The sequence below is a fragment of the Misgurnus anguillicaudatus genome, chromosome 8 (assembly GCF_027580225.2).
Source record: "Misgurnus anguillicaudatus chromosome 8, ASM2758022v2, whole genome shotgun sequence".
Classification (NCBI taxonomy): domain Eukaryota; kingdom Metazoa; phylum Chordata; class Actinopteri; order Cypriniformes; family Cobitidae; genus Misgurnus; species Misgurnus anguillicaudatus.
In genome coordinates, this window is record NC_073344.2 from 21,273,536 (window position 1) to 21,292,426 (window position 18,891).

General features: G+C 35.5%; 1 protein-coding gene across 17 annotated transcripts in view; it reads left to right on the plus strand.

Annotated features, from left to right (window-relative positions):
• Positions 1–2,377: 2,377 nt before the first annotated feature.
• The window catches only part of ptprt (protein tyrosine phosphatase receptor type T), a 342,074-nt gene continuing 325,560 nt past the window's right edge, over positions 2,378–18,891 (plus strand). For 7 of the 17 annotated variants that reach the window (XM_073870465.1, XM_073870464.1, XM_073870466.1 and 4 more), the window contains exon 1: positions 2,390–2,913. In XM_073870465.1, the coding sequence (XP_073726566.1) occupies positions 2,834–2,913 (80 nt within the window). In that variant the 5' untranslated portion in view covers positions 2,390–2,833. Of the gene's footprint in view, positions 2,914–18,891 lie in introns of all 17 variants that reach the window. The other 10 variants (XM_073870460.1, XM_073870469.1, XM_073870459.1 and 7 more) reach the window with 4 other exon arrangements.

Genomic DNA, 18,891 nt, shown 5'->3' on the forward strand with positions numbered 1-18,891 from the left:
AGTTTTTCATTGTGGAAATAATAGGAATATTTATCGGCCTATAGATATCGGTTATCGCCCCCCAAATTTAAAGAGTTATCGGTATCGGCCAAAATTTCCGTATTGGTGCATCCCTACTATTAAATGTTCATCAATATGGTTTTCAAGCAAATCGATCCACAGAAATGGCTGTAATAGAGCTGGTTGAAAAACTGCAATAGAAAATAAAAATCATTTAGTTGGAATTTTTATAGACGTGAAAAAAGCATTCAACACAATTGATCATAAAATATTGTTAAAAAAATTGAAGTATATGGCATTAGGGGTGTTGCATTAAGATGGATAAGTGACTATCTCAGGAATAGATTTCAGTTTGTGCAATTTATCAATGGCAGGTCTGACCTACAGAGGGCTACTTGTGGGGTTCCACAAGGATCAGTCCTTGGACCAAAGTTATTTTTATTATATATTAATGATATTTGTAATGTGTCTACTCAATTAAATTGTGTTCTATTTGCAGATGATACAACTTTTTTTTGTTCAAATCAAAATTTGGGACAGCTTCTGGACATAGAGGAAGCAGAAATGAAAATGTAAAAAAATGGTTTGATGTAAATAAACTGTCATTACATTTAAATAAAACTAAATTTATGTTATTTAGTAACAAACAAATAAATACAAATGTCCAGATTAGAATTGACAATTTTGAACTAGAAATGGTAAATTAAATTACATTTTTAGGGGTCATTATTGATCATAAGATTAGTTGGAAACCCCACATAACTTATATAAAGATTTCTAAGACTCTGTCTAAAACAAAACATATTCTTGATTTAAAGGTCTTAAAAATACTTTATCAGTCTCTAATAGTGCCGCATATGACTTATTGCGTAGAGATTTGGGGAAATACATACAAAACAAAAAAAAAACCAATTGTAATTCTGCAAAAACGTGCAATACGGATTATAAATAAAACAGATTATCATCACCCAACAAACAAGTTATTTACAAATTCCAACTTATTAAAATTTGATGACTTAGTGGAATTCAAAATAGTTAAAATAATGTTTAAAATAATAAATAATAAACTTCCTGACTGTGTCCAGAACTTGTTTCAGATGAAATCGATCTCTTATGATCTTAGAGGAACACTTATGTTAAGTAAACCTCAAATTAGAACTAATGTCAAACAGAGAAGTCTGTCAGTTCATAGAGTGAAACTGAGGAATAGCCTCATGACGAGATGAAAATATGCTAATCCATTAGTAGATTTAAGAAATTATATATATATATAAAAAGATTACACTATATAAAGCAGATCAAATTTAGTTTCTTTTCTTTTAGTCATTACATGCAAGATGAATTTGGGTCTTTGTGTTGTGTGTAAAACAAATGATATGTAAAAAGGATTGGCGTAATAAGCATAAGCTTCAGCCAATAACTTTTTGGCCAATCTTTTCTTTTTAATATTGTTTACATTGTAATTTAATGTTTGTGTTTATGTTTGCTTGTAAATGGTCTTTTTTTCTTTTCTTTTTTTTTTTGAAATTGACCGAAATAAACGTTAACTACTACTACTACTATCACTACATATTACGAAGAAAATGCAGAAGTGCCATGGTGGTGGTGTGGTGGGTAGTTGCCCGGGCGTTGCTTTTGCGTTATTTTGGGTGGTTACTAGAGCATTGCTAAGGTGTTCTGTGGGTTGACTGTATTCAAATGTAACCTATGCCATTGGTTAAACATTCAAAGAGTGTTGAATTTACACATTGAAAGGTTTTGGATAAAATGAGCATTGGAGATGGAGGCTGATGTACTGGTGTAGGTTGGTATGAAGGATGAAAGGGCACCTTTCTGTGTTAATGAGCCATTGATTTCCACATCACTAAATAATGAATTCATAAATTAGGTCCAACCATTAAACACTGGGACTGAAATCTGCCCACTCAGAAAGTTCATCACATACCGGTGGAGGTGCATGAATGGTTCCTGCCAGCCTTTAGTCAGACACATTTTTATTAATATTTTGTATTTATAGCTGCTATTGCCATCTCAGTTTGAAACATAAAAATGCAGCATACTTAGCATAATTTTCATTAAACATATGTACAATTAAAGATTATGTCAGGTGACGTCATACTGGTCAAATTGTAAATCATTATTATAAACTTACAGTTGTGAATCTTGGTAAGGTTGTGGGTTTGATTCCCAGTGAACACACATAGGTGAAAAAACAAACAAACATATAACAATATGTAAGTCGCGTGGATAAATGCATATGCCAAATGCAGAAATGTAAATCAAAAGTTACGGATTGCAGCTTTCATGCAGTGACGTTCATTCATGGCGCACTTGTCTAAATACTTTGAAGATCCACCCGGAGTAACCCTCTGCAAAACAAAGAAACCAGAGACTCCTTGAACCTCCCTCATACATTTCAGAGTTCAGTTTGGTGTACAGTTACTTTCAGGCACCGCGTAAAGTGCGCACCCAGCGCACACGCGCACAGCATCGCTCACTGGACAACAGAGCCTTCATTGCGCACTCTAAACTCAGCGTTCAGCTCACACAGACGCGAAGAGCCACCGGCAGTTTGGCATTGCGCGCCGGAGAGGACTGGCACCGACGGGCAGGTCTAAGGACCTGGGGGATATCGGAACCCTCTCCTCGTTCATTCGCACCCACACTCATCCACGCGCATCCTATCGTAGCAGTTCACGAGCCCAACAATCAGACAGCTGCCGGCTCGAGTCGCGCACTACATCACCAATGCCGGGATACGGCGCGCGCAGTCAGATCTACAGCGCGAGGACGCACGGCGAGTAGCCTACTATGTAAAGTACTGAGCGCAAGAATGGACGAAAGGAACTACATCACTCTTCTGCTGCTTGTTTTTCATCTTCAACTCGCGTTTGGAGAGTTTTTTCCAGGCAAGTTTGCATTTTCTTATGCGTCTTTTGGGCACTTTGCGAAGGTTTTGTGCGGTTTGAATGCCGTAACCCAAGACGGGATGAAACTTTAATAATTTGCACCTTGTAATAATGCACCTCGAGGCAAGACAAACTTGATGTTATCAATGTAAATTGCACGATGCTATTGGTGTGGCTTTATTTGGTTATATTGAGAATAATAGAGAGTGGTCAAGCATGCATATTAGCTATATTGGAAATGTATCGTTATTAAAAGAAATATAGGGGATTGACTACTAAAGTATTATAATACATATGCAAAGACTGTATGAATATTCAAATAAGCATATACTGTTATATTGAGAGGCGCATTTTTTGTGAAAAACGCGTATTAAGAAAAGTTTACCCCGTCAATACTTTTCTTAGTTATGCGCTTATCTGGTTCACAGTTTAAAGCAGCTATTTGAAATTGGTGACAAGAAGACCTCAGTGTAATGTTTGCATTAATACGTGATAACTTGGAAGACAGCGATCAGATGTTAAAATCGCAAGTGATCAAAGCGAGCGCACTGCAGTTCATCTGTCCGCCAGCGGGCGTCGCTATGGCCACATCCAAACCACATCTGCCCTAATTTATTACGAGATCAATGGAAAATTGTGCTTCAAAAAGGAATCTTACTGTACTTCTTTTGTTTTGAATATCATAATTAGTTTTGAATAACATAATTTCTGAACGTCACAACGTGTTGAAAGAAACCACTCAAACAAAACAACCCAATTAAAATGCAATAATGTTGCAGAATTAATAATGGAGTCAATTGATGTGGCATGACTTTTCAAAAGAATCAAGTTTCCAGATGGGTCTGGATTAAATGAGTCAATCAAAATTACCAGATCTAATTTTTTGCCTGAAAGGTTTTGTTTTATATGATGCACACAAAACAAGCTGTTTCACATCATCATTTTACTAATTGTGGCAAATAATTAATAAAACCAAATGCTAACTAAAAACAAAAAATAATACTTATAACATGCAAGTTAAGAAATTAATTATTTGTAGAATTTAGGTTGCAAAACATAATGCTTATAAAGTTATTTCCAATGCATTTAGCATGTTTCAAAAGACTTTAAGGTAACAGCAAAACTATCAATCGAACAAGAAACATCAACAGACACCACAAAGAAAAATGACAATAAAATATTTATCTTTGTCAAGTTTGGTAGACTGCTGAATTTGTGCATCTCTCAGAGCTCTTTGGATATATTTGAACGTTTAGTTTGTAAATCTTTTTATGTTTTACGTCTCTCTTGGTGTTTTGAGACACAGTTACCTGTTGAACATATTTGACAGGCTTCTGTTATATATTTCATGCCCAGCGTGGATTAATATGTTCATTTCACAAACCCTCAGACCAGCGCTTTTACATTTCAACGCTTTATAAAGCCTGTATAGTCTGGCTCTTGTTGCGTGGATAATTTGTGTTCCATTCTGTCTTGGCCTGTAATTTTGGCAGGGCCAACAAGAGTTTGTCTGTGCTTCAGTGAACAACTTGACAAGTGTAGGCCTATCTTTATTCTCCAGTGTGAAGAAATGAAAGAACTCCACACATAAAAAAAGAAACAAAGTGAAAAGTACCACGGTAGTACCATGGTATTCTTTGAAGTACAAACCTGTTGTGATGGTACTTTGATGTATTTTTGTGGTTCTCCAAGATAGCTCGATGCAGTAAATATCAATGGTACTTTTTGAAAAACAGGGTAATACCATGGTACATTTATATTTTATGCATATATGGCAGATGCTTTTATCCAAAGCAACTTACAATGCACAACAAGGTATACATATTATCAGTATATGTGAACCCGTGACCTTATGCGCTGCTAATGCATACTACCTTGGTAGTACCATGGCATCTAGTCTAAAATACCATGGTAGTACTAAAGTACATTTTGGTACTTTTTTGTAAGGGTTGGTGTACAATGTAAACACCATAGTACATGAATTAAGGTAATCATTCAATACCATAGTACAGTAGCCTATATATAAATGTGCTATTGTTTGGCTTTCTGACATCAAGTATTTTTGTAAGGGGACCCTCAAGGCAGATATGAAGAGTTTCGTTGCAAAACGAGATAAATCCATTTTTTAACATTTTTGTCAAAACGTGTTTATTATTATGTTATCATGTTATTATTTTGTTTTATGGTGCTACTTAGCTGTATTTTTTAAGTTATGAAGGTTTAAATCAAAACAAACCAACTGCAGTCGCATTGAAATGAATCGGAATGCAGAACCAAAAAACGCGATTTCTGAACAATTAACAAAACGGTGGTTATTGGCTATTTTATGTCTGGTTTTGGTGTCAGTTATTTAATTTAAATACTCAGGTTTTGCATTTATTTAAATATTTTTAATAAAGATCTAACTTGTCATTCTTAGGGCCGTCACGGTTATGAAATTTGTCTGATGGTTAATTGTCAAAGAAATTGTGCTGATTAATTGCCTGTTTTAGGGCTTTGACGATTATGACGATTGTCTGTTTTATTGCTTTGACATTTAATTCTCATAAATGTTTTTCTTTGTTTATGAAATAATTTTCACTGTTGTGATTATTAAAATTAAATATTTTGCAAGGTTTACCAGGCAGTAAATATTAATACACATATAACATATTTAAAAGTAATTTGATACTGTCTCGTTTATAAAGACGCTGAAGCTCCCCCTTGTGTTTTTTAGAGAGATGTGCAATCATTGCGGTGATCTGAAATCATTGCGATGAAGTCAAACAATCCCGATGAGGCGATTATTTAATCATTGTGACAGCCCTAGTCATTCTACACATGTGCCACCATTTAAGGTGTCATGCTGATGGTAATACCATAGTACTTTGATGTACACCTCCAGTTTTTTTATTATTCTTCAATATGCAGAATATTAATAAATAATCACCATTACTTTAATTCATATACAGTTCTGCAAACTATGCAATCTTACATTCGGAGATGGCATTTAAATAGTTAAATTTATAGTATTCATGTAAAATAATCGTTTAAATCAAATGGTTCTGAATATTATGAGAATGTTCCTATACCACGGTACTTCAGAGACTGCAATGACATTACCATGGTACCAATATAAAATAGTAAAAAAGTTTTTTTTACTCTTGCATGCTCTCTAGGCTTTGGAGACAGACGTTTACAACATGGATTGTCTTGGGTCCTGTGAATTGTAGAAATGTAATGAAAATATATTACAGGGGCAGATTAGTTTATCCAATATGTATGCATTATTACATTTTTTTTTTATTCATTGAGGTTGTGATTCGACGCCTATTATTAATAAGACTGATTAATTAAAACTAATGAGAGATCATATACCTCGAGGGAACTGTGGATTTGTCTGTCTCTATTCTGACTGCTGCTCATTTGCAGTTCAGTGAAGTCTCTTATCATCTGTACACTGTCAGACGAATAGCAAATCCAGAAACTGCCAGACTACAGGATAATCCGAGAGAGCGAGAGAGCGAGAGAGAGAGAGTTTCTCTGAGTTTAAGCATGAGATGACATTTATATGTCACTTTAAATACTATTTTCAGATATGAATGAAGATTGGCTTCTCGTTTAATTCACTATTCCTTTATAAAACAGACTATTCTGTACATTAAGTGTTTTTTTCGTAACTTAGGGCTCTTTAGAATAGATGGTAGGATAGATGGTATGTTTAGCAATTGTCTTTAAAAATGTAGATGTTTGTAGTCAACATAAAGCAGCAATCATAACCCGCTTTACTTGCATAAAGAAATGGGACTTGATTTTATCCATTGGGAATTGACTGGCTTGTAAAAAAGTGCTCTCTGTTCGAAAAGTAGTTAAAGGAATAGTTCACCCAAAAATGAAAATTTGCCTATATTGTACTCACTTTCAAGCCATCCTATGTGTATATGACTTTCTTCTTTCAGCCGAACGCAGTCTGAGTTATATTACAGTAAATAATATCCTGGTTCAGCTTCGTAATAGCATTGTGCCCCATTTTTAAAGCTCCAAAAAGCATCAAAAACGAATCCATGTGATTATTACATGTCTTTTGAGGTAAAGCGATGGGTTTTTGTAACATTGGGTCAGAGGTCAAAACTGTATTTACCTAGGCATAGATGAATAATAACAGCTCTGTACATGGTAATGACATATCGTGAGCCTCAAACGCATTTGTTTCCTCATTTTTATGTAAACCTCGTGCTTGCAAAAGACCGCTGGAAAGCTGGACAATCTCAACCTAACACCGATAGTGATGTCACAGTCGAGATGTACGCCCAACATTAAATTACACTTTAAATTAAATAAAACATTTTTAAAATGCTAAAAACAAAGTTGTGACTGCTGAGTTAGCGCTACTTAATGCTATATGCTAACATTTAGGCTGAAGTTCTACTATTGACTTTACAGTTCATGCTGAAAAAAACACAAACTTACCACTCAGAAATGTCCATTAACAATCTCCATAAGTTGTTCCTCAAAATCTGTATTTTCATTTTATACAAGCTCAAACATATAAGGTCTGTTTACTAATGTGAGCTACTGGCATGAGCCTCAGAGCAGAGCCAGTCAGAGCAGAGCTCAATATTATTATTCATGACCCTTTCAAATAGGACAAAAACATACCATTCAAAGGACAAATCCTAGGGTTGTAAATGGACACGTAAAACATTTCTGGATCATTTTTGCACTTAGTAAAGTTACATACCTTCTATGTAAATATCAAAAAACAATTTAACAGATCATTTCAATGCATTCTTTGGCACCTTTAACTCTCTCGCAAACACACGTACAGCTGTAGTTTATAAAGTTTGAAATATAAATAAAGAGTTCAGATGCAAAAGCCACTAAACGGCACCTCCGTCAAAAATAGATAATGATTGTAATCAAATGCTCTCGAAACGATCGATACGCACATTAAATACTTTCACGTCAATACCTAATATCAACCTTACCGTGGGTTCACACCAGCCGTGTTTTAGACGTCAAATTCGTACCGCGTCTAGTTTGCCGCTTGAAGATTTTGAGTTAATCGCCTCATTTGCGCATGAAATTCTAGTCATCGAGACATTCACGCGGAAATTCGTGTCATGGGAGGGGCTTCCTGACTCCACTCGCTTTCTGTAATCACGTCACTACTAGAGCAAGCTCCTGATTGGTTAACGCGGCATGTTTTTCCGCCAAAGTTCACATTTTTCAACTTACACGTTTGCTGCGACAACGCTCAATTCGCGAATGAGGTGCTTAGCGCGGTGGCGCAGTAGACGCGATTCCGTCTCATTCGCGCATCTACTGCGCCACGCGTCAACACGTCTTTACATTGACTTAACATTGAAATCACTCGCACTTGACGCCTCTACCGCGGCTGGTCTGAACGCAGCATTAGGCTGTTCAGAGCTTTTAGGCAGAATCCGTAATCTGATAAAAATGCAAATTAATAAGAAATGATGCCAGATCATGCCAAATTATGCTCTTCAAAGTTTGCTTACAAAAACCATTGCTTAACCTTGAAAGACATTTAATAACTGTATGGATTAAATTTTGATGAATGGATGTGCTTTTTGGAGATTTAAAAATGATATCATCCATTTTTAATGACATCATCAAGTCTTAATGACATCATTCAGAAAATAAAAATTTTCTAGAGGCGGATTTAGCTGCAGTGTTTTAATAATAAAGAAGACGAGCATGTTTTCTTAAATTGCACATTGATTGAAAAAATGAATATTAATTTTCAACATGATTATGCATTAAATTCATATCAGCATTTGTTTTGCCATGAAACATTTAGAAAAAACTTCATATAGTGAACCTAAAGCTTATTTCATCTCTGAGCAGTTGAATGAGACTCTTCACTCATGCTGAAGGTCTAACCTCGAGTCAAACAAAAGTGAAAGAGTAGTAAAAAGTCACGAGGAAAGTGGCTACAAATAGCGAAAGAAACTTAAAAGACAAGAAAAATGCCATTAAACATCATCGAGAGTAACCAGCGCACAGCAAGAGCGATTTCTTGGCGAGGCTGCCAGGGGTAAATGAGCGGGCGAGTCTGAAAGCTTTGCGAGGAAGCGAAAAAAAGAGGTATTGACTGACTGTGACGGCTCTCTGTTTTGTTGTGATTGCTGCTGTAGACCGAGATGGAGCTCGCGTCTGAGGGGGCGGCATAACAATGCCAGGAATCGGGGAGAAATGAAACGCAGAGAGATAGGGATGTGGAAAAAAACAGCAGTTGAAGTGGCCCCAGAAGCGAGACACCCCGAGAGGACCAACAAATGACTTTGCGCCGGCTGTCGGGACATAATGGATTTCGCACACGCGGGAACATGATTATTTCCCGTGTGTCCATTAGAAAGCGCCGGGGCCGTAATTGTTTTCTTTGACCTGCTTGTTATCGCTCTGCTCTTGGGTTGCCAGGTTTCACCGCTCCACTCCTGGCCTCTGACAAGCTGTCACTCAACGCCCTGTTTAGTATTCGGGCGAGGGCGAGAGAGAAAGGCAGGCTGTCACAGGCGTTATCTGCATGAATGTGCCGGGTCTAATCCTCCCCACTTATTCTATTTGGGTGACTAAATGACAGCTCAATTCTCGAGTGCAGGCCAAGTCCACTATAAATGAGATGTCTCCTTCTTATGCTGTAGAGACCACCAAGCCTTTCAAGAAGCCATCTTTAATACCCGAGAAGTTACTCATTTAAAACGTGCTATAATTTAAAGACACAGTTTAATATTTTCATTGAATACTGGTCTTCTCCCTGCGTGTAATAATTGTGCAATTAATTGTTTTTGATTTTCAATTTTTTAATTAAATCGAACAAAAACAAGATAATCGAGGTAAACAATTTTAGCGCGATTAAAATATTAATTGCATGCTGCTGGACCGATGAGTTTGTAAGGCACCACTGCTTTGACACGTGTAACCTATTGTAACACTTACTTAACAAAAAAGTTAAATAAATGAATTAAATAAGTGAGTAATTATGTTAAATAATCCTGATTATGATTTTGCCCAGTATCTTGTAGCCAAAACAAACTTTATTTTTCCAAAATATATTTTTTGTGAACAAATTTTTTATTTAGTTTCATACTAACAAACAAAAACTAGAATAAACAGGGTATTTAGGTACCAAAAATACATTACATACCCCCTCAAACTACATACACACACCCACCCACCTACATACTAACACAATTTTGCATTTATCAAATCCCCCTTACCCTCCCTGCTGAGTGATCTACCATGTCTTAACTTTTAATAACTTTTTTTATATCAAATGTATTTATTTATTTAATTAAAATGTATTTTTGGGCAATGGTTAGACGTCTATTAAATTTTCTCTGCACTGTAAAAAATACAGCTTTTTTAAATCAACATATATTTTTATGTTACTATGTAACTATAAAAAATAAGTTAAACAATTTCAACATTTGTTTTTATAAGTTATGTCAACTTATCACAGGTCAAAACTGAAAATAGAAGGTTGTATTCACTTCCAAGCCAAGTTTTTTTTAAATTTTTTATGATGCATTTTTTCACAGTGTGACACGTCACATTTTGCCTTGTTTTAGCTGTCTGCGCTGTGTTTGGATGGCTATTAGACGTCTTTAAATTTTCATGTGACTTAAACCACTTTTTGGTTTTTACTCAAGGAATAAAAAAGGCTTAATATCCACTTCATGATCTTTTATTTAAAGGGGACATTTCATTTTTTTTTAAATGTCAAATGAATCTTTGGTGTCCCCAGAGCACATATGTGAAATTCTAGCTCAAAATACCATATAGATAATTTAGCATGTTAAAATTTGGTGGGTGTGTCGTTTTAAATGCAAATGAGTTGATCTCTGCACTAAATGGCAGTGCTGTGGTTGGATAGTGCTGATTAGGGGGCGGTATTATCCCCTTCTGACAAGGGGAGCTAAATTTCAATGACGTATTTTATCACGTGTTTGCAGAGAATGGTTTACCAAAACTAAGTCACTGGGTTGATCTTTTTCACATTTTCTAGGTTGATAGAAGCATTAGGGAAAAGTCAGATTTTCATGACGTGTCCCCTTTAAATTCATGTAATGTAACATTACCAAGCCCTGTTATTTTTCGACCCTTGCCTCAACCACCTGTCATAGAGACTACTTGATCTTATCTTTCCTCAATAGACAAGATAAAGTCCCAGCATACTTTTTGCTTTCAATTGACTATCCAATTCCTCTCTAAAATTACATCATGCTTTATCTTTTCACCTGACTCGTGCACACTATCTTTTGTTGCCGTATAAAAGCATAGCATGAGAAAATTCATGTATACATTTATCACATAAAAAAATATTTTATATAGACTACTGTTAATGTACAGGTCACTGGCTCCAGCTCCTCTTTAATGCATGACAGATTTTATCTTTATCTGTCATTGACGTTAAATGAATTAAGCATGAACCGTGATCGTTGAAAGAGAGAGAGAGAGAAAATACCGAGATGTTTCATCTTTCATCCGTTTCTTCAGGGCACAAACATCATTTCTTCATCCGTCAAAACTCTCCAGCAGGGTCATGGTTATTCAGGATGGGTAGAAGGACTCTCTCTGATGTCCAGGGTGTCTGGGGATTTAATGTGTGATATGAAGTAATTATATTTTTCCACTATGTGTGTAAGGCTGGATTTACAGAGCTCAGGACTCTTCCTGAAAAATTCATGAGGGTTTCATATGAGCTTAAGAAGAGGGAGAGGGAAAGAAAGAAAGACGTATGGGAGGGCAAGGAGAATAGGGGATTTTAACAGTGAGATATTTAAAGGTAGAAACATCCACAATTGCTAGTTAGAGGGTTTGTGTGCATTTTAAGTCTTATTTCATTTAATAACGCCGCTCTTGTTGATCAGAGCATCAGATTTGCACCTGTACAATAAAGAAATAACACATCACAGTAATCACATCACAGGTGTGGAGTATTCATAGGCACAGCGTGAAGCAGATCTCCTAAAAACCCCAAGTACTAGAGCAAACCAATCTTATGCTAAATAATATATTATGTTAGCCTCGCTATAGGCTGTTTACAGCTACCAAGTGAAATATAATGTGCAAGTCCCTACTGTTTAAGTGCTTAAAACAACTAGGCACATCCTATAGGAAAAGTTGTACCGCTTAGAATGAACTAAAGGGATAGTTCACCCAAAAATGAAAATTCTGTCATCATTTACTCACTTTCATGTTGTTACAAACCTGTATATATTTCTTTGTTCTGATGAACATGAAGGAAGATATTTTGAGGATTGTTGCAACTGATCATGAGCCCCATTTACTTCCATAGTACTCTTTTTTTCCTACTATGGGAGTGAATGGGACTCATGAACCGTTTGGTTATAACATTCCTCAAAATATCTTCCTTCATGTTCATCAGAACGAAGAAATTTATACAGGTTTGTAACAACATGACAGTGAGTAAATTTTTGGGTGACGTGACCAGTGTTGGGTAAGTTACTAAAAAAAAGTAATTAATTACTAGTTACTAATTACATCTTGAATCATGTAATTAGATTACTTTACAAATTACTCTCTCCAAAAAGTATTTAATTACTTATTACTAATTACTTTCTAAATCCTATGTAGTACATGATACAAGGACAGGCTTGAAATTGCTCAAAGAAATAATATTTAAAAGAACATCAATTATTCTTGTCCGACTTTATGGTCCAATTCTCTCTATTAACTATTAACTACTTTTTGCCTCAATATACTCCAACTACTGCTTATTAATACAAAAGAAGTTGTTAATTTTAAGTATTGGTAGAAATGGGGAGGATTGAAGATGTAGAATAAGGTTTTGCAGAATCAGGCATTAATATGTGCTATTAAGTATTAATAAACAACCAACATCTCATTAATATTAATGCTAATAATCAACCAGTTAATAGTGAGAATTGTATACTAAAACCATGTTAAATCCACTATTGTATTTTAGTATACATAATTGTTCTACAATCCATACATAGTATTTAGTTACATCAGAAGTAACTGTAATTACAGTAGATTACAAGAAAAATAAGAGTAATCCCTTACTTTACTTTTTCAAAGGAAAAGTAATTAAATTACTTAGTAACTAATTACTTAGTAACTAGTTACACCCAACACTGGACGTGACCTTATAGTTTTAGGTTATATGCTGTCACTGGTGCAGTACAATTTGAAAGGTTCCTAATATGTACCATTTGGTACCAATATGTACATTTAAGATACTAATATGTACCTCTCAGGTACTAATATGAACTCTTTGTATTTATTACACGGCTCGTTGGAATGCTTGATTTTGATTGGACAGTTGCGACATTTGCATTCCCAAATAACAACCGCTCAAAACTAATAACACTTAGTAACCCAAATGCTACAAATCATTTTGACAGTTTAATATTACACAAAAATGAAATATATTTTTTTTAAAGTGCACCTACTTCATTACTGAAGATAAAGGGTTATTTTGTGTATTTGGTATAATACAATGTGTTCATGTGGTTTATAGTTCAAAAACACACTATTTTCTACATACCGTACATTTTTGTAGCTCCAGATATCCCTGCCTTCCTCAAACGCATTGATTTTGTACAAAGCTCATCGATCTGAAAACCGCTGTGTCCCTGATTGGCCAGCTAATCTGTACATTGTGATTGGCCTGAATGCCTCTGACGTCAGCCGGAAATGTGACGCTCCTTACCATGTTTGAAAGATTCTTTCACAATGCAATGCTAACGGGTGAAATATGATAATGCCGGTCTTGTCTACATCACCAATCCCAGGAAGTAAACTGTTGCCTACAATCCATGTGTTTGTTGTAGTCCAAGAAAAGAGATTTACATTGGAGACGATAACTCGCATCATCGTTTAATTTGGGATTTGATCATTTTGCATATCGTCAACATGTACTACTACACACCTACACACCCATTACGTAATAATATTACTTTTCTAAAGTAATGAGTAAAGTAACACGTTACTTTTTAAATGTACACATTAATATTTTAGTTACTTTTTCAAAAAAAGTAATGCAAGTTACTTTTTTAGTTTAATTAATTCGATTTAAAAAAATGTACTAAATTAAACTAAACATAGTCACATTATGCACTCTATGTGTACACGCCTGTGTGGGAACAGTTTGAGTCAGAAACTGAGATGGCAGGCCAGAGCTCGACTTTTTTGTGATGAAATATGCAAGTTCTGAATGCAAAACTTTTCAGTCATAAAAAACACCTGCAATGCCTGAAAGAGATCAAGCCTCAGCCAAGAAAAAGTAGCGCAAAAGTAACTAAAAAGGTAACATAAGCATTACTTTCCATGAAAAGTAACTTAGTAACCCAATTAGTTACTTTTTGGGAGTAACTTAATATTGTAATGCATTACTTTTAAAAGTAACTTTCCCCAACACTGCATAAATGACATATTTACAAATAATTAAACCAAACAGTGTGACATTCCTGACATTTGAACATTTTCTTATCTTAAAACGAAAAGTAAACAGGTTTTCCTCCTGAAAGGTCTGCATACATTAAATAAGCAAATAAAATATTTCAAATCAATATTTAATGTTTTCTACCTTACTCATGAGGTGAATACCGCGTAATGCGTGCATATATACCCTATAAAACAGGGGTCTCCAACACGTCGCTCGCGAGCTACTGGTAGCTCGTGTCTTAATTGCAGGTAGCTCCCTCGTGGGTTTATTTATTTATTTATTTTTATGTGGTTATGGCGCATTTGGATGTCTGGTTAGTGTTAGCGTCTGTGGTAGTAAAGACTGGGTGCGTGTTTGATGTCGCGTTGAGCTGTGTAGACCGGCGTATAATATGACATCAGTAATTTAACATGTATGATTCAAAAACAAACAGATAAGTCCGCGCACCCGCGTCGCGGAAACCGGCCGATCCGCGCAACGCTATGAAGCCCGCGGCACGGCAATGACTGATCCGTGCAATGCTGTGAAGCCTGCGCCGCGACAACCGGACGATCCACTCAACGCTATGAACCCTTCGTCGCCGAACGGCTGATCCGCGCAAGGCCGAACACACCTCGAGTCGAGGCACTAGGGTTAAAAAGGATGCCGCGATTTTCGGATTCATTTTTGATAAAACGAAAATAAAGTCGTCGTCACAAGTTCAATGGGTTATCATCTCATATTTAAACATCAAATGTCAAGAGATACCAGAGAGCCATACGTGACATACATGCATCCCAATTATGAATCCAAAAGCAGTAAATACTCTATGTTTGGATCATCTTTCTAAATCTGATCTTTAGTAATTGAATTTTGTACCTAAGAGGTGATAAAAAAGTATAAATAAAGACGACATGAAAGTTTTGTTGTTGTTGTTGTTTAAAAGGAACTGTTCTTTCATTTGATGTATCGTATGTTTATTAAAGAAAATCATTTTCTGGAAGGTTTTAAAATTTTGTAAAAAATAAAAAAATATGCTTGCACTGGCTTGCAACTTTAAAAAAAATGCTGGTGGGGAAAGATTTCAAATCACAGTGAGTTAATAGACAAGTGTCTGTTAACTCACTAATTTAGGTATTACGTGACACAAGTAGCTCTCGACCACTTTTATTTTTTAGAAAGTAGCTCTCCAATGAAAAAAGGTTGGAGACCCCTGCTATAAAAGAATCGCTGTAGTTATGCAGCTGTTTCCCAGTAACTTACTGTAGATTTAAATTGATGTTATTTACTGGCAAAAGTTTGTTCAAAGTTGAATGAACATTTAACATTAACAAGTCTTTATCTTTACAGAGTAAAACTAAAATAACAACATCATGCAAAGCATTCTGGAAAACTAAATCTGAAAGAAAAAACAGAAAAGGTTGAAGAGGATTTCTGGTTCCCAGAATGCTTTGCATGAGTGTTATTTTGTAAAGAATATACAGCTGCTAGTAATACTGTAATTTCTTCAGGAAACCTCCATGTATGAGGTTGCTGGTGACAAATCTGAGGAGAAAAATCTAGAAGTTAAAAAAGTCTCCATTCGCTCTCTCATCTGTGTCTAGATGAAACAACCCAGGTATAAAAGAGGTCTCATTTGTGATATTTCTTAAACATTTCATTATTTGTTCTTTTACGCCGCTCGGCGTGGGTGAAGATTGAGCTGTTTTGTTGCCATAGCACGCGGGGCTCAATTACAGCGCCATTACGCCTGTTAAAGAGACAGCGTGTCTTTGACGCCCCATCAAATCGCAGATCCTCTCCATGTGGCCCTGTCAACATAACACACTCAAATCAATAGAGCAGTAAAGAGCTTTGGACAACAGCAGCCAGGGACTCATTTAAATGTGACACCTTATACTGTACCATTCTGTTCAGGAGTGGATGGATTTCTGTTCATGGCCATAAGTGTCTCAGTAGAAATGTGTTAAGTGGCGTTCAGAGCTTACAACCAAAGAAATGAGAGTCATAATGAGAGAAAAGAGAGAGAGAGAGATGTAAGGAGAAAGCAATAAGCCACGAGACTGTGCATGCGTGTTATTGCAATTTTACTCCTGTTAAGGGGTGTTGTTAAAGCAGAAGTAAAAAGCATGGTAAAACACGGTAAGGTGCATTCTCAAGTGGCTTATTGTTTTATTAAAATGCCAACAATATGATCAAAGCCCTTAATATTAAAGACCAGTTTGTTACATCACAGAAAAATGTTATTAGCCACCCAGCCAAATTTAAATGATTAAAAAATCGCAAAGTAAATAAATTAAGTTATCAAAATCTTGGAAAAACAGGTTAAATTTTCTGCTCTCAAATGGTGGGGGCGTGTCAGTTGTCTGTGCTGAAACCACGCCCACTCGCAGGAAGGCTGCATTTCCCTACAACCTGAATGGATGCTTGCGGTTGTGTTAGGGTCCATGCGTCATCGAACCACAATTTTTGCCCCGCCGAAATAATCTTGAACTCAGAAAAGTGTTTACCGGTGTAACCCCATAATTCATTACTAAATAGTTTACAGTCTTTGTAATGTGTTTCTACGGAGCCCCTAAGGGGACATGGAGCAAAAATTTAGTAAAGTTTAGTTTCGCGTGCTCAGGTGAAACTATCGCGTGCGCATGTGAAACTTTCGCTTTCAAGTGTGCGCACGAGAGTTTCACGTGAGCACGCGAAACTACACTTAAAAAAGTTCTGCAAATGAAGGTTTCGCATGAGCACATGAAAGTTTCACCTGAGCACATGAAACTAAACTTTAGATTTTTTTACTCCAATGTCACCATAGGGGTTCGGTATGTTTCAGCAATATATTTCTAACATTTGTATAGTGTTTAGAAACAACTTTCTAGCTTAATTGTAGGAAGGCTTATTGATGTGGTTAAAACATAACATCTCATAAAAGAAAGAAAAAAGGACACATCTCAGTATTTTTTAGCCTTTTGATTATATTTATGGTAATATGCATCTTGATATTTAAGTGCATGCTGTGAAATGGCTTCAAATTAATATTTATTTTTGTTAATCAGAGTACAAATATTTTCAACCAAAGTGAATGGTAAATGTAAAATGCACAACTTTGTGCCGTAATTACCCATAACATTTTATGTAAAACACAGTGAAATAACTAAAATGATGTGTTTTTCTTTCCATTAATGCACAGAAAATAAAAATAACCACTATATATTTTTGGGGGTGGGAAAGATTCATCACGATTAATCGCATACAAATAAAAGTAAGTGTGCTGTGTGTAACTATTATGTATATTTATTATATGTATGTATATTTAGAAAATGTTTATTTATATATATATATATTTTAAATGTGTATATATAATGTAGAACATATAGGAGAAAGCAGGAGCAAAAGTACAATCATTCCAGAAAAATTACATTTTAAAAGATAATGTTTTAGACAGAGATATATTTTTGCCTTGGTCAATAACTTACAAATGGTCTATCAATACCAGGTAGAATTTTGATAAAATGTAAAACGACTTCTGTATAATTTCACTTTAAACATTAGTAGTGAATTGTTAGTTTCTACTCGGTCAGCTGGGACGAAAGTAACACAAGAAAACAAGATAGATTTTTGTGTTACTTAGTGTTTCTAGTAAATATACATGACTATGACCTTGTTAACTCTTTCGCCGCCAGCGATTTTTAAAAAAAGTTAGCGCCAGTGTTTTTGATGATTTTCATAAAAAGTTTAATGCCTTCCAGAAAATGTTCTTCTTTAAATATATAAACACACAATATGATAGAACAGACCTCTGCTTTCAAAAAACAAAAACAAAAACCTTGAATATGGGTAGGTTTCTGCAAAAACACCACATTTTGAGCAAAAAGCAGAGATAATTCCATTTTTGTGACGGAATTTTCATAGAGATCCCATTCAGAGCGATCTTTAAAACAGACACAGACACGCAGCCACTTGCCGTAGGGCAATACTTCCGGGTTCAAAAAGTTCCATCCACCTGGTGGATAATAGCGGTATTGCGGAAAGCCGGAAATACTCGTCATTGGCAGGGAAGCATTTTCTCTTGATTGACGAGATAACTTGTCAATGGCGGCGAAAGAGTTAATATGTGACTGCAAACATATTTTGTCGTTTATCTTTGCAAAAATAATTAAATTAAATTTTCATTTTCATCAAATGTTTCAAAAACAACCTGACAGTACAAACTTTTTCGAAAAACACTATGAAAATGAAATTAAATCAAATTAGCATAATATGAATTTTTAACATATACAACAGTATTGGCAGCGGGACAAAACTAAGAAGTGTTACTTTCGTCTCGACAGAAGCTCCTGACATTTAAACCCGATGTACTTTTATTTTGAAAAACTCTGAGAAGTCTAACTTCAGGATGTGTTAGAGCACAAAATAACCTGTAGATTAATCAGTATTGTAACACATGAGACCAGAAACAACGCGTTATAAGAAAAAAAAGACGCTTTAGGGATTTACTTGCATGGTCGAAAACAGCTTTCTGGACCTACACGTGCAAAACGGTGATGAAAAAAACGCGATATTTGTCAGCTC